At 43.2% G+C, this 21500-nt stretch overlaps 1 protein-coding gene across 2 annotated transcripts in view; it reads right to left on the reverse strand.

The window, feature by feature from the left end:
* Window positions 1-1016: 1016 nt before the first annotated feature.
* The window catches only part of BORCS5 (BLOC-1 related complex subunit 5), a 99160-nt gene continuing 78676 nt past the window's right edge, over window positions 1017-21500 (reverse strand). For both annotated transcript variants that reach the window (XM_007469334.1, XM_007469335.1), the window contains one exon: window positions 1017-1256. In XM_007469334.1, the coding sequence (XP_007469396.1) occupies window positions 1026-1256 (231 nt within the window). In that variant the 3' untranslated portion in view covers window positions 1017-1025. The remainder of the gene's footprint in view (window positions 1257-21500) is intronic.

Consider the following 21500-nt stretch of genomic DNA (forward strand, 5'->3'; position numbering starts at 1 on the left):
CAGTGACCTCCCGATATCCCCTAGCTCCTGGTTTCCGTTTGCCTGCCTGGATCTGTTCGTACGTTCCATTTCTTTGCTTCTGCAATCTTTTCTTCCATTAGAACGTTTATGATGTGCAAAGTACTGCATTGAGTACTTTTGTGGTTACTCAAATTTCTTCATTTCCTAATCTCCCACAGAAATTCAGCAGCACTTGGGAGTTTTTCCTCTTCAGCCTTTTTTGTATCCCCGGCACAATGCCTGGCCCATCCAGTGGGCTCCGTGGACGCCTGCTGGGTGAGCGCTCTCCGCTCCGCTCCGAGTCTGCAAAGCTAGTAGAGCAAATGCGGGCTAAAACCTGCCTCAGAAATTGGAGTCCTGCCAGCGCTGACGTAATAAGAGGAAACCTAAACTGTATCTGCATCAAGGAAACCAGTTATCAGTGGGAGATGAACCCGACCAGGCTGTGGAAAGGGAGTCTTCAGTTTCCGACGACGACACGGGAGGGGCACCCTAAGCCGACACAGGAGCAATGCCAGAGGCCAGATAAAGACTTGCTACGACGGAAACACAACACACGCGCCTGGGTTAAGTCAGTTCTTTATGTTTTTATGTTTACGACCCACAGGACAGCCTCTACTGAGAAAAACGTCATGAAGGCGTCAAGGACACAGAGCTTCTTAAAATATTTCTCCCCTTCTCTTCATATTTTCAGTCTGCAAGCTAGACTGGATAATATGCACTGTCAATTAAAAAAAAAAAAAAAACTACGCAAAATAAAAATAAGTCCCAAGGAAGAGTTCTGTAAAGAATCCCTAATAGTTCAAACATTCCCACTTGGGTGACCACCGAGAGTAGGCTTTGCAGGGGGAGAGCGCGTCAAGGGAAGGGCTGGGGCATGGCAGTCTCCAGGGCGGCTGGACTGCTTCCCGTGTCCTCAGGGAGCGTCAACACCCCTGGTGGCCTTCGGTCACCTCCAACGCCTTTGGTTCCAAGCATCCTGGGATCCTGGCGGTCCCCCGACCACAGCCGGTAGGGGGAGGCAGCTACAGCCTGAGCTCGCGGTCGGGCTTCATGCTGAAGGGCTCCAGGCGCTCGGCCTCGGGCAGCAGGCTGTTGAGCCGCTCCAGCAGCGGCACTGTCTGGTCGATGCCCATCTGGATACGGCGCAGGATGGCCGACATCTCGTTGACCTTCTGGATCTGCTCGGCGTATTTGGCGTATCTTTTCTGGCGCTCCTGCATGAAGCTAAAGAGGGTTTCTACAGACAGATCCATCTGCAGGAGGGAGAGAAGTGAGACACATTCAATCCAGAGGAAACAAGTCCCGTCACAAGGCTGGGGGATGAGCACGAGGTGCGGAGCCCACAGGCCACGTGGGGGGCGACCAGCTTTGCAGGAAGCGGAATCGCTGGGCATAAAAACCTTCCAGGACACCGCCTGACCGGCTGCTGCCCCAGAACCCTCTGCAGAGGGAGACTGGGATGACAGCCTCCAGCTCTGCCTTCTGGGAGCATGAGCCATCTAGTCCTTGTTGAGACCCTGGGATTTCTAGCTCTTTCTCTCTACAGGAAAGAATCCTGGCTCAGAAACCCGGCAGACCAAGGTTTGACTCCGGCTCTGCCACTTGAGCTGCTAATATGTATGCTTTCTGTCTCAGGTCTTTCATCTGCAAAAATCAGGGGACTGATGGCAGACTTGCAGGGTTGCTGGGAGGACGAAATGAGATGACGACGTGCTCAGGACTCGGCTTTGTCCTCCCTCCTCCCTGGAGGCTGCAGACCACAGTCACTCCGGGAGAGCTGCCTGGAGGGGGTGGCACTCCCCGCCAGGACCACAGATGCCAACCAAGTCAAGTCTATATACCATGCGGGGCAAACGGAGGACTGCTTTGGGCACTCTCCCCCCAGTCAAGCAAACTTGAGGCTCTGGGTTCCCCTTTTGTGGCCTCTTTTCCTCCCCTGGCGAGGTTCTTTGGTACCTATCATCTGGATGAAAACAGGAGGAGGAGGGAACCGCCAGCGTGTCGGATGCCCGCACCCTTCCTCTGCATGGACCCGCATCCACTCCCTCCCCACTTGTTTCCTTCCGCAACCAGGGAGGAAACAGTCACACCCCCAAGACTCATGCTTCTGTTCCAAAGCTCAAATGGCACCTCAACCCTTCCTTCTTGTCCTCCCAGGAGCACGGCCCTTCCCAGCCCCAGCACCCAGCCAAGCGCTGGCCCTCAACGCGAGTTACCGCAGAGCCTCCGAAAACGGCGTGATAAAGACAAAAACAAAACAAACATTCTAACATATAAAAGACCCAAGCCAGGGCACCCCCTGAAAACAAAATAACCAATTCTATTTTGACGTTGTGCGTGTGGGGAGAGAGGGACGGTGCTGAGGAGCAGGGGGGCTGTTACAAGAACTCAGGGCTTATTTTGGTTGGTTCCGTTGGTTCTCCCGTCACTTGTTTTGAAATGCCTAGGGGACAACGAAAAGACAGCTGGTGAAGGGCTGGGGTGCGCAGGGAGGAAAATAATCCATCTGAATGGGAAACTCCAGACAAAGTGGAAACAGTTTCTATCTTCAGAGGGCTCTCTGCAAGCCTGTTCAGGCACTCAGCACTTTGGAGGTGGTGAGGCAGGAAACGATCGTCTTCCTCACAGTCGGCGCCAACCTTCTCAGGATGGCAATTCAGTCCAGCACCTAGGAACACTCCGCCCTCTGCGAGACTGTGGGAGCCAGCTGGGACCCACTCGTGGGCCAGCACAGCCCATGGAACAGCCTGCACCAGAATTCAGAACCTTCTCGGGTCATCACGTTTCGCTTGGCGGGGGCACTCCCGGCCCCCACCCCCCAACTCTACCAGACTAGACAGACTCCCGAGTCAGAGTTTATCTGAAATGGCCTCCAAGGCTCTACCTTATCATACCTAAGGCCCTTGGCAATCAACCCATCCCCTCCCCTATGGCCTGACTGACACACCTGATCAGACAGGTTTTACAACCATCTTAGCAAAGTTCTTGTTCGGTGGCATACACTTCCTTACACACTTCCACATCCAGCTGAAGCCACGTTTAAAGTGTCCAGAGCTTCTGTCCGAAGCCATGTCATGTTGAATGCTTAGGTGAGCACACTGAATTCAAGCACACTGTTCAAACATGTTTAGAGTATGTCTTCCAAGAGTCAATTCCATGACAGTCCCAGAGGGAAAAAAACACAGAAGAGGAAACTTAGGGCTGAGCGACCTCCAAGGTCTCACAGTGACAGAACCAAGACTAAAACCCAGATTTCCTCAGTCCAGCATCTTCCTTTTGCTGTATTTAATTGAGAGAGTATACCATTAGGGGCACACGAGATTTTAGTTGGTACGTGGCATGGCATTAAAGAGCATCAAATCACGTGATGGAAAAGTTATTGCCTTTTAAATCTTTTCCCATTCTTTCTGATTGTTGCAAGTAAAGTCTCAATTTGGTGCAGCTAAGACTTTAATACCTGGAAGAGTGTAATAAAATGGGCAATGCCTGCTTCTCATGCCCCGCCCTTTGCTCAGACAGTTCTGCTCCTGACCCCTACCCCTACCTAAGCATGTGCCCATGAACCCCAGGTACACACTTACTCCAGCATTTCTGACATGACTTTAGGCAATGTCATCTAATGCAATTCTGAATCTTACCATTTTGACAATCGGGAACATATTCACCTTTCCTGTTTCTATTCTGGCATGTAGACTCTAACAAGGAAGCATAAATACAACATACAGAGTCAACAGACATTTATCGAGTACTACCGTGTGCCATGCACCATGCAAAGTCCTAGCGACATAGATATTAAGAACCAAAACTATTTACACCCACACGGCTTACTGTGTACATTAACATGACTTTTCTTTTCCACTCTCTTTGTTAACATGACTTTACTATTCCAGGAAACTCAGGCCCAGAAGGAGGAATGTTGCAAATAACTTTGTTTCAGGAACTTCCAGAGGAGCCATTTAAATGAAAAGACTACTAGATTTTCCAATAGACAGAGAATGACTATTTATTCCCCGTGACTCTTGCCTCAAAACCCTGGCCTTGCTGTGACCACATGACTGAGTACTAGTCAGCGGCATGTATATGAGAAAGTCTCTCACGGAACTTCCGGGCGCCTTTCCTAAAAGTTAGCTGGCATGCTCCTCCTCTCCTTTGTCCCTTCCCTCCCTCTGCTGCTGCTGAAATGCAGATGCAGCCCCCATGGACCACGAGAATAATTAAGCTCATAATCTGTGGGTCGGCAGAGCAGTGAACTAGAAGAAGTCTGGGTCCATGAGGCTTTTTCCCCATGAGAGTCGTACCAGGTGTGGGAGAGAACAACAAATTTCCATTTTGACTGTATAGCCCAGGAAACTCTGTTCAGTACTCTGTAATGACCTATATGGAAAAAGAAACTGAAAAAGAGTGAATATATGTATATGTATAACTGATTCACTTTGCTGTCCAGCAGAAACACAACACTGTAAATCAACTAGACTCCAATAAAAATTAATTTAAAAGAAACAAACAAGGTCGGGACTTCCCCTGGTGGCGCAGTGGTTAAGACTCCGCACTCCCATTGCAGGAGGTCTGGGTTCAATCCCTGGTCAGGGAACTAGATCCCACATTCATGCCGCAACTAAGAGTTCACATACCTCAACTAAGGAGCCCGTGGGCCTCAATTAAGAAGCCCGCCTGCCACAACTAAGACCCGGTGCAACCAACTAACTAACTAACTAAATATTTAAAAAAAAAAAAAAAAACAAGGTAAAAAAAAATTTCCATTCTGTATAAGCCACCATAATTCTGGGTCTCTGTAACACCAGTTCGATTTAATCTTACACTGATAGAATGAATGTGATAAAGTCCCTGCCCTAAGGAACTCACTGTTTACTCTTAAACTCATATTTCAAACCTTGCCCCACATATTCATATACCATCTCTGGTGGCAGTACCTTTCAAAGGGCAGGTGAAAAAGGAGGTGAGATTATTTGTGGGTGTAAGTGCAGGCTTTACTATGACATTAGACATCTACAGAAGGGGCTCAAAGTCGTTCCAAATACCTTATGTGGATGGGGCATCCTATTTGCCCACCTGGTCGGTCCACTGCCAGCAATGGATCCAAAATATTAGCAAATCAAATCCAGAATCATACAGAAAAGATAGCATATCATTACCAAGTGGGGTTTATCTCAAGGATGTAAGCTTTTTCAGCATCTGAAAATCAAAAGTAATTTGTCATTTCAATATAATAAAGGTTAAAAATCATACAATCATTTCAACAGACACAGAAAAAGCATTCAACAAATTATGAAAAATTTCAGCAAATTAGGAACAGAAGGAAACTTCTTCAGTCTGATAAAGGGCATCTGTGAAAACCCAACAGCTAACATCACAGTTAGTGGTGAAAGACACTTTTCTCCCTAAGATCAGGAATAAGGCAAGAATGCCCATTCTCATCACTTCTATTCAAAGTTGTACTAGAGGTCCTAGCCACTGCAATAAGCCAACCAAAGGAAATAAAAGGCACAGGAACTGGTGAGGAATAAATAAAAGGGTCTTAATCTGCAGAGGACATGATGTACCTAGAAAATCTTAAGGAAGCTTAGAACCAAAAACTAATAAAACCATCAAGTGAATTCAGCAGGGTTGCAAGATACATGGTCAACATACAAAAATCAATTGTATTTCTATATATTTGCAATGAACAACTGGACAATGGAATAAAAAATACAAAATTTACAATTGCATCAACATAAAAAACTTAGAGAAAATGTCACAAAATATGTATAAGACCTACACACTGATATTACAAAACCCTGCAATGAAAAATTAAAGGAGATCTCAAAAATGGAGAGGTATACCATGTTCATGAATTGGAAGATTCAACATCATTAAGATGTCAGTTCTTGCCAAATCAATTTATAGATTCATTTGCAATCTGAATCAAAATTCTAGATGGCTTTTTTTGGTAGGGATTTGATAAGCTGATTCTAAGTAAACAGAATGGTCAAATGAATTTTGAAAAAGAACAAAGTCTGAAGACTTACAGTAATTCTTTCAAGACTTAATTTAAAGCTACAGGGCGGAGTCAAGATGGTGGTGTGGGTAGATGTGGAGTTAGAGTCTCCCCACAACTAGGGCGCCTGTCAGCTGCTGGTGAGGGATTCTGAGGCCCAGGGGATGGGAGAAACCCCAAAGTGAACCGGTAGGACATAGAGGGACTGAGGAGGGAGGAGAAGTGGAGGCCAGACAGGATCAGTGCCCCTGAGGTCAGGGAGATCAGGAGAGGCAGGTGGGAGGGACTCTCCAGGAAGAGGAGCGGAGGGTGATCACCTGGCCCACTCAGGCCTGGGAGCATGCTGAGCTCCCAAGGTGTTACCCCTGCCATAAAGCCCCATCCAGGCCACGTGGATCCTCGAGGCATAGGAGGGAGGCCAAGGAGCAGGAGAAGAGAGGAGGGCATTTGCCCCACTCACTCAAGCCCAGGAAGCCTGCTAGGCTCCCAGGTGAGATGTCCTTCCCTCTGAGACCAGGGGTGGGGGGCATGCCTGGGCCCCTTCTGTTCCTTGAGCCTAAGCCCCACCCCCCACCCCCCACAGCCCCCTGGGGCCTTTTCCAGCCCTGTGGGTCCTGAGCACTGGCCCCGCTCACCACCCAAACCTCACTCTTGCTTAGGCCCCACCCTCTAGAGCCAAGTTCTTCCCCCCTCCCTTTTTTTTCCCCTCCTCCTCTTTTTCACTATTGTGGTACTGATGTACCTTCTGGTTGTTGATGCCTCTATATTTTAATTTTTATATTCTTTCTAATATATCTGTTAGTTTCCTAGTCTAATTTTATTTTTCACTTTGTTATTGTTCTTTTTTTTTTTTTTTTGCCACCCCAGGCATCTTGCAGGATCTTGGTTCATGAGCCCGGGGTCAAGCCGAAGCTCCTGCAGTGGGAGCTCCGAGTCCGAACCACTGGACTAACAGAGAACCTCAGAACCCAGGGAATATTCATCAGAGTGAGGTCTCACAGAGTTCCTCATCTCAGCACCAAGACCCAGCTCTACCCAATAGCCTATAAACTCCAGTGTTGGAAGCCTCAGGCCAAACAACCAATAAGACAGAAACACAATCCCACTCATAAAAAAAAAAAAACAAACATAGACGGCAAAAAAATTTTTCACAGATGAAGGAGCAAGGTAAAAAACCTACAAGACCAAATAAATGAAGAGGAAATAAGCAATCTACCTGAAAAAGAATTCAGAGTAATTATAGTAAAGGTGATCCAGAATCTCAGAAATAGAATGGAGGCACAGACTGAGAAAATATAAGAAATGTTTACCAAAGATCTAGAAGAACTAAAGAACAAACAAACAGAGATGAACAACATGATAGTTGAAATGAAAAATACACTAGAAGGAATCAATAACAGAATAACTGAGGCAGAAGAACGAATAAGTGAGCTGGAAGACAAAATGATGGAAAGAACTGCCAAGGAGCAGAATAAAGAAAAAAGAATGAAAAGAATTGATGACAATCTCAGCGACCTCTGGGATAACACTAAATGCACCAACACTCGAATTATAGGGGTTCCAGAAGAAGAGAAAAAGAAAGGATCTGAGAAAATATTTGAAGAGATTATAGTTGAAAACTCCCCTAACATGGGAAATGAAATAGTCACCCGAGTCCAGGAAGCACAGAGAGTCCCATATAGGATAAACCCTAGGAAAAACACACCAAGACACATATTAATCCAACAAACAAAAATTAAATTCAAAGAAAAAATATTAAAAGCAGCAAGGGAAAAAAAAAAATAACATACAAAGCAATCCCCATAAGGTTATCAGCTGATTTTTTAGTGGAAGCTCTGCAGGCCAGAAGGGAGTGGCAGGATATACTTAAAGTGATGAAAGAGAAAAACCTACAACCAAGATTACTCTACCCAGCAAGGATCTCATTCAGATTCGATGGAGAAGTCAGAAGCTTTTCAGACATGCAAAAGCTAAGAGAATTCAGCACCACCAAACCTGCTTTACAACAAATGCTAAAGAAACTTCTCTAAGCAGGAAACACAAGAGAAGAAAAACACCTACAAAAACAAACCCAAAACAATTAAGTAAATGGTAAGAGGAACATACATATCAATAATAACCTTGAATGTAAATGGATTAAATGCTCCAACCAAAAGACAGAGACTGGCTGAATAGATACAAAAACAAGACCCATATATATGCTATCTACAACAGACCCACTTCAGACCCAGGGACACATACAGACTGAAAGTGAAGGGATGGAAAAAGATATTCCATTCCAATGGAAATCAAAAGAAAGCTGGAGTAGCAATACTTGTATCAGATAAAATAGACTTTAAAACAAAGACTCTTACAAGAGATAAGGAGGGACACTACATAATGATCAAAGGATCAGTCCAAGAAGAAAATATAACAATTATAAATGTTTATGCACCCAACATAGGAGCACCTCAATACATAAGGCAAATGCTAACAACCATGAAAGGAGAAATCGACAGTAACACAATAACAGTACGGGACTTTAACACACCACTTACACCAATGGACAGATCATCCAAACAAATAATAAGGAAACACAAGCTTTAAATGACACAATAGACCAGATAGATCTAAGTGATATTTACAGAACATTCCACCCAAAAGTGACAGAATACATTCTTCTCAAGTGCACATGGAACATTCTCCAGGATAGATCACATCTTGGGTCAACAATCAAGCCTCGGAAAATTTAAGAAAATTGAAATCGTATCAAGCATCTTTTCTGACCACAACGTTATGATGTTGGAAATCAATTACAGGAAAAAAAACTAAAAAACACAAATACATGGAGGTTAAACAGTGCGCTACTAAATAACCAAGAGATCACTGAAGAAATCAAAGAAGACATTAAAAAACACAGAGAAACAAATGACAATGAAAATACAATGACCCAAAACCTGTGGGATGCAGCAAAAGCAGTTCGAAGAGGGAAGTATAGAGCAATACAATCTCACCTCAAGAAACAAGAAAAATCTCAAATAAACAATCTAACCCTACACTTAAAACAAGTAGAGAAAGAAGAACAAAGAAAACCCAAAGTCAGTAGAAGGAAAGAAATAATAAATATCACAGCAGAAATAAATGAAATAGAAATGAAAAAACAATAGCAAAGATCAATAAAACTAAAACCTGGTTCTTTGAGAAAATAAACAAAATTGATAAACCCTTAGCCAGACTCAGCAAGAAAAAAATGGGAGAGGACACAAATCAATAAATTTAGAAATGAAAAAGGAGAAATCACAACTGACACTGCAGAAATACAAAGGATTATAAGAGACTACTACAAACAACTATATGCCAATAAAATGGACAACCATGAAGAAATGGACAAATTCTTGGAAAGGTACAATTTTCCAAGAGTGAACCAGGAAGAATTAGAAAATATAAACAGACCTATCACAAGTAATGAAATGGAAACCATAATTAAAAATATTCCAACAAACAAAAGCCCAGGACCAGATGGCTTCACAGGTGAATTTTATCAAACATTTAGAGAAAAGCTAACACCAGTCCTCCTCCAACACTTCCAAAAAATTGCAGGAGAAACATTCTCAAATTCATTCTATGAAGGCAGCATCACCCTGATACCAAAACCAGAAAAAGATATCACAAAAAAAAGAAAATTATAGACCAATATCACTGATGAACATAGATGCAAAAATCCTCAACAAAATACTAGCAAACAGAATCCAACACCACATTAAAAGGATCACACACCATGATCAAATGGGATTTACCCCAGGGATGCAAGGATTCTTCAATATATGCAAATCAATCAATGTGATACACCACATTAACAAATTAAGGAATAAAAACCATATGATCATCTCAATAGATGCAGAAAAAGCTTTTGACAAAATTCAACACCCATTTATGATAAAAACTCTCCAGAAAATGGGCATAGAGGGAACCTACCTCAACATAATAAAGGCCATATATGACAAATCCACAGCAAGCATCATACTCAATGGTGAAAAACTGAAAGCATTTCCACTAAGATCAGGAACAAGACAAGGATGTCCACTCCAGCTGCTCTTATTCAACATAGTTTTGGAAGAGCCAGCCACAGCAATCAGAGAAGAAAAAGAAATAAAGGAATACAAATTGGAAAAGAAGACATAAAACTGTCACTGTTTGCTGATGACATGATTCTATACATAGAAAATCCTAAAGATGCCACCAGAAAACTACTAGAACTAATTAATGAATTTGGTAAGGTTGCAGGATACAAAATTAATCCACAGAAATCTCTTGCATTCCTATACACCAACAACAAAAAATCAAAAAGAGAAATTAAGGAAATACTCCCATTTACCACTGCAACAAAAAGAATAAAATACCTAGGAATAAACCTGCCTAAAAAGGTGAAAGACTTGTACTCAGAAAACTATAAAACACTGATGAAAGAAATCAAAGATGACATAAACAGATGGAGAAATATACCATGTTCTTGGATTAGAAGAATCAATATTGTGAAAATGACTATACTACCCAAAGCAATCTACAGATTCAATGCAATCCCTAATAAACTACGAATGGCATTCTTCACAGAATTAGAACAATAAATTTTACAATTCGTATGGAAACACAAAAGACCCCAAATAGCCAAAGCAATCCTGAGAAAGAAAAGTGGAGTTGGAGGAATCAAGGCTCCCCGACTTCAAACTATACCACAAAGCTACAGTAATCAAGAACAGTATGGTACTGGCACAAAAACAGGAATAGAGATCAATGGTACAGGACAGAAAGCCCAGAGATAGACCCACACACATATGGGCACCTAATTTAGGACAAAGGAGGCAAGAACATACAATGGAGAAAAGACAGCCTCTTCAATAAGTGGTGCTGGGAAAACTGGACAGCTACATGTAAAAGAACGAAATTAGAACACTACCTAACACCATACACAAAAATAAACTCCACATGGATTAAAGACTTAAATGTAAGACCAAACACTATAAAACTCTTAGAGGAAAGCATAGGAAAAACATTCTTTGACATAAACCACAGCAAGTCCTTTTTTGACCCACCTCCTACAGTAACGGAAATAAAAACAAAAATAAACAAATGGGACTTAATTAATCTTAAAATCTTTTGCATAGCAAAGGAAACCATAAACAAGGCAAAAAGACAACCCTCAGAATGGGAGAAAATATTTGCAAATGAAACAACAGACAAAGGATTAATTTCCAAAATATACAAAGAGCTCATGGAGCTCAATATCAAAAAAAACAAACAATCCAGTTAAAAAATGGACGGAAAACCTAAATAGACATTTCACCAAGGAAGACATACAGGTGGCCAAGAGGCATATGGAAAGATGCTCAACATCACTAATTATTAGAGAAATGCAAATCAAAACTACAATGAGGTATCACCTCACACCAGTCAGAATGGCCATTATCAAAAAAGCTAGAAACAGGGCTTCCCTGGTGGCGCAGTGGTTGGGAGTCCGCCTGCTGATGCAGGGGACGCGGGTTCATGCCCCATTCCGGGAGGATCCCGCATGCCGCGAAGCTGCTGGGCCCGTGAGCCATGGCCGCTGGGCCTGCGCCTCCGGAGCCTGTGCTCCGCAGTGGGAGAGGCCACAGCAGTGAGAGGCCCGCGTACCGAAAAAAAGAAAAAAAAAGCTAGAAACAATAAATGCTAGAAAGGGTGTGGTGAAAGGGAACCCTCCTGCACTGTTGGTGGGGATGTAAATTGATACAACCACTATGGAAAACAGTATGGAGGTTCCTTAAGAAACTAAAAATAGAACTACCATATGACCCAGCAATCCCACTACTGGGCATATACCCTGAGAAAACCATAATTCAAAAAGAGGCATGTACCACAATGTTCACTGCAGCACTATTTACAATAGCCAAGATGTGGAACCAACCTAAACGTCCATTGACAGAGGAATGGATACAGAAGATGTGACACATATATACTATGTAATATTACTCATCCATAAAAAGAAGTGAAATTGAGTTATTTGTAGTGAGGTGGATGGACAGAGTCTGTCTTACAAAGTGAAGTAAGTCAGAAAGAGAAAAACAAATACTGTATGCTAACGCATATATATGGAATCTAAAAAAAAAAAAAAATGGTACTGATGAACCTAGTTGCAGGGCAGGAATAAAGAGGTAGATATAGAGAATGGACTTGATGACATGGGGTGGGAGGGCGAAGTGAGAGCAGCATCGACATATACACTACCAAATGTAAAATAGCTGGCTGGTGGGAAGCAGCAGCATAACACAGGGAGATCGGCTCGGTGCTTTGCGCTGACTAGTGGGGTGGGATAGAGAAGATGGGAGGGAGGCTCAAGAAGGAGGGGATATGGGTACATGTGTATGCATATGGCTGATTCGCTTTGTTGTGCAACAGAAACTAACACAATATTGTGAAGCAATTTTATACTCCAATTTTATACTCCAATTATAAAACAATTATGAAACAACAGATTAATCTCCTTAATTATACTCCCATTATATACTCCAATTATACTCCAAAAAAAGCTATGGTAATCAGGATTGGCACAGAGACATATACAGATCAATGAAACTGAACAGAGTGTAGAAACAGATCTAAACATACATGGGTCAATTGATTTTTTTTTTTTTTTACAAAGTTTTCAAGGTAATTTAATGGGGAAAAGAAAGTTTTTCAACAATTTTTGGAAGAACCCAATAAAACGTGAACCCCTACACCTCACCCCATACACAAAAATTAGCATGAAATGGATCACAGACGTAAACATAGAAGCTAAAACTATACAACTTTTACAAGAAAAACCTTTGCTACCTTGCAGTAGGCAAAGATTTCTTAAACAGGTCCAGAACACATTAACCATAAGACAAAAAATGGTTAAATTGATCTTCATCAAAATTTAAAGCTTCTCCTTGAAAGATACCATTAAGAAAACGATAAGGCAAGCCACAGACTAAGAGAAGAAATATTATCTACTGATCAACATCTTAAAATAGACATATCCAGAATATATAAAGACCTCTTACAACTCAATATTAAGAAAAAAATCCAAATTTGGGATCTTTTCAGGAGAACTGACCTGGGCCTCTGTCTCAAAACCTTCATTGAATTTCTTTAAAAAATCTGCTTTTGGGATTCCCTGGTGGCGCAGTGGTTGGGGGTCCGCCTGCCGATGCAGGGGACACGGGTTCGTGCCCCGGTCCGGGAAGATCCCACATGCCGCGGAGCGGCTGGGCCTGTGAGCCATGGCCACTGAGCCTGCGCGTCCAGAGCCTGTGCTGCGCAACGGGAGAGGCCACAACAGGGAGAGGACTGCATACCGCAAAAAAAAAAAAAAAACTGCTTTTGAGATCCTTAAAAGGGGAATTTAGATCCCTTCCAGGAAAGTAAGCCTCCAACTGATGAGCTGAATAACTACTAAATTTATTAAAAAGAAAAGGAGGGGAGAGGAGGCCAGTGAAGAGCCACTGGAAACGGGCTGGGAGCCTACAGAAAAGTCCTGCCAGAGATGAGCTTGAAGTGGGATCTGGTCCTCTTGGGACAAAAGGTCCAAGGAAGTAAAAGAGTAAAACTTGCTTGAAGATTGAACCCACGGGCACTGTTAAGTTGGACTACAGACCAGGAAAATGGGAGTCGCTAGATGTTAACCAGACAATAGTCTCCCCAGAGCTCATTTGGGGAAGGTCTGACACAGTGTGGAAGGGAAGACATTCTGGTCAATTTTCACATCACTTTGAGGACTCTGGAGGCTTCAGGTCCATGACCAAGATTATCCTGGATGCCATCCCTGTCTCTGGATAGTTACTGCTACCAGACGAGAAGTGGCTATTCATGACACCAATGTCCATGAGGTTGCACACTTCACCTCGGGAGGGACCTGTTTCATGGACGCTCCCGCCCTGGCTGAGCTGCGGTGGCAGAAAAGGACTCAGTGGTTTTCAGACCCGCTGGCTTAAATTCTCAATAGTTCACCTCCCAAGGTTTCACCAGAGCTTTCACCTCACGTGTGAAATGACCATCCAGAGCCTGGGAATAATCTGTTTACACACTGGAGGCATCCTGAGCTGGAGGTGAGTGACTTAGAATCGCTCTGAGAGGGGAGGGCTTCTCTCAGAAGGGGAGGGGGCTTCGACAGAAACAACGAAATAAACAAAGAATTATTGTGAGGCCTGAGTCACCAAGCTTTACAGACAACTATATGTAGCTTGCAGGTGAAGATAGCAGTGTCAGACAGAACTGGGTCAAAGTCTTGGTTGTGCATATGATTATCTTTGCAACCTTGAACCAATTACTTAACCTCATTGAGCTTCAGTTTCTTCACCCTTAAACTGGGGATAATGATTGGTCTTATCTCACGGGATTAAATGTGAGGAATAAATGAGATAAGGAACAGTCCCAGATAAACAGAGCTCCAGGGAAGTCAAGTGGTTAGGACTCTGCCCTTCCATTGCAGGAGACACAGGTTCCATCCCTGGTTGAGGAACTAAGATCCTGCAAGCCGCACAGCATGGCCAAAAAAAAAAAAACCAAACCAAAAAATACCCCAGAGCTCCATAAATTATAAAATATATGTGAACTGAAAGAGAAACTATGTCTAGAAACCTCTTTTACATGAAAAATGGAAAAGCAAGATTAAGTAAATAAGGGCAGAAAAAAATGACATTTGAAGATATCCAAACGGGCACATGTATCTCTGCTGCAAAGGCAGGGAGCTATTGTTACGCCTCATCCCTGCTACACTAACTATCTTCAAGGCTTATGCAATCACTCAGAGGACAGTCTACCATTGTGTTTTTTGCTGACATGTTTTATTTTTGTTCTGAACTTCTGCTACTGAAAATCCTACAAAGAGTCACATTACTCACCCCAAAGTTCCCTTACAGAAACATTTCACACTACTTAATAACTGAAATCATTATTCACCTACAAGTCCTTCCATGTGTTTTTGATTTATATGTTCAGCCATGAGAATGAGTTACTATTACCACTGTTTGCTGCTACCCAACACAGTAAAATTTTAAAATACCCATGAACTTGCAGATTTTTTTTTTTTTTTCAAAAATACTTTGAAAACAAGCAGAAGAGCTTTAATAAATGACATCTTCTCCAACAAGAGTACACTGCTTCAAAAATTATTTTTAGGGGCTTCCCTGGTGGCGCAGTGGTTGAGGGTCCGCCTGCCGATGCAGGGGACACGGGTTCGTGCCCCGGTCCGGGAAGATCCCACATGCCAAGGAGCGGCTGGCCCCGTGAGCCATGGCCTCTGAGCCTGTGCGTCCGGAGCCTGTGCTCCGCAATGGGAGAGGCCGCGACATGGAGAGGCCCGCATACCACAAAAAAAAAAAAAAAAAAATTATTTTTAGAAATTTCCTGAGGACGTTCCTGGTGGCGCAGTGGATAAGACTCCATGCTCCCAATGCAGGGGGCCCGGGTTTGATCCCTGGGCAGGGAACTAGATCCCACACGCATGCTGCAACTAAGGGTTCGCATGCCACAACTAAGGAGCCCACCTGCCACAACTAAGACCCGGTGCAACCAAATAAATAAATAAGTATTAAAAATACAAAATTCCTGGGCTTCCCTGGTGGCACAGTGGTTGAGAGTCCGCCTGCCGATGCAGGGGACGCGGGTTCGTGCCCCGGTCCTGGAAGATCCCACATGCCGCGAAACGGCTGGGACCGTGAGCCATGGCCGCTGAGCCTGCACGTCCGGAGCCTGTGCTCCGCAATGGGACAGGCCACAGCAGTGAGAGGCCCGCGTACCAAAAAAAAAAAAAAAAAAAAAAAAAAAATTCCTGATAGAATAAGCTTTGATGCTGGTTTGGGACAGGTGGAAGATGTCTAAATGCTTGATGTAACTTCCTTTTCAAAGTAAAGGTAACCTTGTCAAAGTAGGGATACATACTACAAGGGCTTATCGTTCTAAGTTAGAAAAAGACGTGTGAACAACAGTAAAAGCTTCAGAAAGAAGACTGTACATCTTCTAAATTCTAAAACCTTAAGTTGTAGATAGGTTCAAGGTGGTCAAAAGCAAATTTAACTTTTTCATAGATCAAAAGAAAATGAATAGGTAAATTGTGTTTCACAGTAAACAAAATTCAAGTCTATACGATCAACAGACTGTTGCTTTTCCTCTCCCTCAGTAACTTAAGGTTTCTAAAAATGTTAAAAAATATTTCTTAAGGACTTAATTGAGACTACATTTTAAAAAGTCACTCATCTTTCCCACCCTTTAAATGTTCAGCTCTTAATGTTAACTTAAGCCTCAAGGTCAATTTTTATTTGGTCTCAAACAGTTCACTTTCTCTGCACTCATTTTACATTTAAATTACAGTTTCCCAAGGAGGTCAATTTAGGAACATGGGGGTTGGGAGGTGGAGGCCACGATGGGCTGAGGCCAGCAAACCAAGGGCTGCTATCTTCTCAAACTCCAAACCCAGGGCTTCCCTGGTGGTGCAGTGGTTAAGAATCTGCCTGCCAACGCAGGGTACACGGGTTCGAGCTCTGGTCCAGGAAGATCCCACATGCCGAGGAGCAACTAAGCCCATGCACCACAACTACTGAGCCCGCGCCCTAGAGCCCGTGAGCCACGAGTACTGAAGCCTGTGTGTCTAGAGCCCGTGCTCCGCAACCAGAGAAGCCACCAAAATAAGAAGCCCGTGCATCGCAATGAAGAGTAGCCCCCGCTCGCCACAACTAGAGAAAGACCGAACGCAGCAACGAAGACCCAAGGCAGCCAAAACAAAAACAAAAACAAAAAAAACCCGCTCCAAACCCAGCCCCAGCTTTGTACTTTCGATGGATATCCTTCTGTGCCCCCAAATGTAATGAATACACAGAGATGCACATTTCTGCTTTTATTGTAATTTTTTTCTAGCTAGAGGGGCTAAATGGAAAATTGAGAATTCATTCTGTTTTACAGCTATCCAAAAAATGAATTTTCAGGTCAATAACAATCTATGGGGACGTGGCCATGCCTCTAATGTCTTTTTGGAGATGGGTATATCACTGATTTTTAGCAATGTAGGCTCACCCCCCCATCCTTGACATGGCTAATAATTCACTAACATAAAAAGAAAGAAGTCAGAAGGCTTGAATTTAAATCCTACTAGTTATGTGACCTTGGACACATCACAAACTGAGTCTGAGCTTCTACTTTTTAAAAATGGGAATAATAACACCCGTCCGTCTGTCCATCCATCCAATTTTACAGTAATGTTATAAAGATTACAAATGAGAGGATATATATAAGAGTGATCTAAAAACAGATCAGAGGTATAAAAATGTAATGTTATGTGATTATAAAAAATTCCACTGAATGGCCAAATATGCTTGGAGATTTGTTTTTCATAGTACTGAAATAAAACTAAGAAATTCTCCAATTATATGATCCCATTCAAAAGAAACTGCCTCAACGTTTTATAAAAAGCTTCACCCTTTCATGTGTTCTGAATCTCAGAACTACCATTTCTCCCGATTAGAGAGCAGTTAGCAGTTAGTACTCTATAAATTAGTACTGTCCCAGGGGCAAAACCTGGTGTTGTAAATACAGCTTGAAATTCTCCAAAGAAGATGTAAAAATGGCCACTGGACACATGAAAAGGGATTCAACATCTTTAGTCATTAGGAAAATGAAAACCTAAACCACAAAGAGCTTACTACTTTACGCTCACTAATATGGCTGAAATAAAAAGCCAGGCAATAACAAGTGTTGCTGAAGGTGTGGAGAAACTGGAAGGCTTGTGCACTGCTATGGGGAACGTAAGTGGTGCGGCACTTGGGAAAACAGTTTCGTTTTGCCAAAAGTTAAACACAGAGTCACCATATGACCCAGCGATCTCACTCTTAGACATATACTCAAGAGAACTGAAACGTATGTTCACACAAAAACTTGTAAGCAGAGACTTCCCTGGTGGTCCAGTGCGTGGGACTCCACGCTCCCAATGCAGGCAGCCTGGGTTCGATCCCTGGTCAGGGAACTAGATCCTGCATGCCGCAAGGAAAATCTGTGTTTTCTGGCTTTCTGACCGTCCTCCAGATGACCATCCCCACAGAGGATTAGGAGCTCTCTGTGGGAACCTTCTCCCGGGTGCCTCTCTCTTGCACAATGGACAAACAATGGGCAGACGTTTTCAAAAATTATGCCATAGGCTAAATGACACCAATTACCACATACTGGACATTTTGAAGTGACTCTGTTTCTGAAGGCAACAGTTTACAATGACAGCTTATAAGGGTAAACGCTTGCCATTTATTCTCATATCACACCCTTGATCTGTAAGTCAGACAAGAAGAGAAATCCCTCTCTGGCAAACCTCAGTCTAGACGGTCTACCAAAAACAAAAACTGAAATCCATACTAGTGGGACTGTTTCTTTTAGCAATCTATGTATATCATACTAGGATGACCAGGAAGGTGCAACACAGTATATAATATTTAGTAATTCCCTAGGTATTTTAATGTAATAAAATAATGTATAACAGTTACAACTACTATTCACTGAGTATCAATTAAATGTCAGGCATTGTACTATGTACTACACATACATTATCTTTATTCCTCGCAATAGGCCTACAGGGAAAATTCCCTTCTCCTACTAGAGCTGCAGGATCAGGGAGTCAGAGATCATAAAAATGTGTCCAGGGTAACACAGCTTGTACTAGCAGTGAAGCCAGAATTCAAACCCGTGCTTTTTAGCCTAATATTCGCCTATCTTTTCTACAGAGCTCATTAACTCAAATATCAATTCATTTCAATTAAATATACACCATGTTGGGCAATGTGTTCAGGACCTTTTTGAAATTCTTGACAGATGAATTTAAATGGCAAGTTTTACAGTTTTCCAGTAGAATGAAAGAACACTTTTGTTTCTAATTTAACCGCCATTTCTTTTTTTAATAACAAAAAGAACAAGTTTCCAGACATAATATGAACATTCACAAAACAAAAACTAAGAGGAAACCAACGGGAATAAACTACTTGTTAGCAGATAAACTTGAATGACATTTTCACTGGCAAAGTCTGTTTGTACACTTTGTACTCTGATTTTTCACTTGTATAAGCATTTCACAATCCTTGACTTCACAGAGGGGGCTCCAGGACATGGAATTTTAGCGCTGCAGGGGTCCTTAGAGATCATTCAATCCCACCCCCCTCACTTTACAGAGGGAGGCCACCCCAGAGTGGGTCAGTCCACACAGCAGGTACTGCCAGAGCCAGAGCTGCACTCCAGATCTGCTGATTGAAGGGCCACCACACAACACTACTGCCAACTTTTCCACAGCTAGCTCTACCTTGTCAAATGAGTTTAACTGTGTGTCACAACTGTGATCTAAAACAAAATTTCTCCAGACTTGCAGACGTAGAGAACAGACTTCCGTTGCCAAAGGGGCGGGGGAGGGATGGATTGGGACTCTGGGGTTAGCAGATGTGAACTAGTATACAGAGAATGGATAAACAACAAGGTCCTACTGTAGAGCACAGGGAACTATATTCAATATCCTATGATAAACCATCATGAAAAAGAATGTGAAAAAGAATGTAGGGACTTCCCTGGTGACGCAGTGGTTAAGAATCCGCCTGCCAAGGCAGGGACACAGGTTCGAGCACTGGTTGGGGAAGATCCCACATGCCGCAGAGCAACTAAGCCCGTGCACCACAACTACTGAGCCTGCGCTCTAGAGCCATGAGCCACAACTACTGAGCCCATGTGCCACAACTACTGAAGCCTGTGCGCCTAGAGCCCATGCTCTGCAACAAAGAGAAGCCCACGCACCACAACGAAGAGGAGCCCCTGCTGGCCACACTAGAGAAAGCCCGCGCACAGCAATGAAGACCCAATGCAGCCTATATATATATAAATGTATATATATGAATCACTTTGTTGTACAGCAGAAAGTAACACAACACTGTAAACCAACTAAACTTCAATAAAAAAAGAAATAAATGAATAAAACAAAGTTTCTCAAGACACCATTTCTGGCCATAAAGAACACAAAAATCTACTATGAATTGATGTCAAAATCAAATGACAGGGACTTCCCTGGTGGCACAGTGGTTAAGAATCTGCCTGCCAATGCAGGGGACATGGGTTCTATCCCTGGTCCAGGAAGATCCCACATGCCACGGGGCAACTAAGCCCGTGCGCCACAACTACTGAGCCCGTGCTCTAGAGCCCGTGAGCCAGATCTACTGAAGCCCCCGCGCCTAGAGCCTGTGCTCCGCAACGAGAAGCCTGCGCACTGCAATGAAGAGCAGCCCCAGCTTGCTGCAACTAGAGAAAGCCCATGCACAGCAACAAAGACCCAATGCAGCCAAAAAATACATAAAATTAAAAATAATTTTTTTAAATAATAATAATAAAAATTTAAAAGAAATCAAATGACAGGGTCAAATCAAATGTCCCTATGTCCATCTGGAATAGGAACCTCTCAGGTGGGCCTAGACCTGCAGTTAGAAGGATGTCAGTCACAATTGTGCACAGTTTCTGTGTCCTGGAATTACGTAAGCCTTCTCCAGCTCCTTATTAGTCTGCCATTTCCTGTTGCGCAAGGGAGAAACAATGGGCAGACTGTCCCCAGTGTTTTCATTAATTACACCACAGACTGAATGGCATTGATTACCACATAATGGACATTTTGCAGTGACCCTGTTTCCTTTGTTCAAACAATGTATCTAAATGTCTCAGTAAAGGAACACCTTCTATTTGGACCTTCAGGAGAATGAAGAGATACTGGGATCTCAGGAGTCTGAATTGCATCACTGTGCCCCAATAATTATTTTATGACTTGTCCAACTTCCCCGTGTGCCTTCTTACCCTCGGAGGCATTATGTTTAGGCAGGAAGGGAGGAAAGAAATCTCAAAACCTTTAAGCGGGCCCCAAAGCTCAAAACATAAACGTCAGGCAGATCACACACACACACCCCGCCCATCCCCCATCCCCCTGGAAAAGGGCTAGAGTGACACTGAAAGGCAGCAAAACAAGAAGAGAAAAAGATCAGGGTAAAAATCAAAACTCAAGGGCAGAAATTCCACTCCTCCCTCCCCTGGGAGACTCTCACTGCACTCTACGGAAGATACTGATACTAGTTCAGGGGCCACAGACACCCTAAAAGATCTGCTTCCCTGAGAAGTCCCTGTTCTGCTTTCTCTCTCATTAAAGCCCCCTCTCTGCAGCCCTCCCGAGTGGGAGGGGGCAGCACGAGACCACTGTCCGGCTTCCCTGATGGTGTCCCTCTGTCCACCTTCATTGCTACCATGGTCCTCCGAGATATTGGTAAAAATCCCTTTCTCGAAAAAGTGACCGATTGGGAGCGTGGGAAAGTTAGCCTCAAATAGGCAGAGCTGGCATCTTCAAGATGTAAATGTGAGGTGATCAGGGTTATTTCCTTAAGTGTGGCTGCTTCCCCCATTAAGGACTGCATTTGAAATATAAAAGTATGCTGTGAAACCATGGAGGGAATATTGTAAAGGAATATGGGGTTAGGGG

Source organism: Lipotes vexillifer, unplaced genomic scaffold (genome assembly GCF_000442215.2).
Source record: "Lipotes vexillifer unplaced genomic scaffold, Lipotes_vexillifer_v1.1 scaffold395, whole genome shotgun sequence".
Lineage (NCBI taxonomy): Eukaryota > Metazoa > Chordata > Mammalia > Artiodactyla > Lipotidae > Lipotes > Lipotes vexillifer.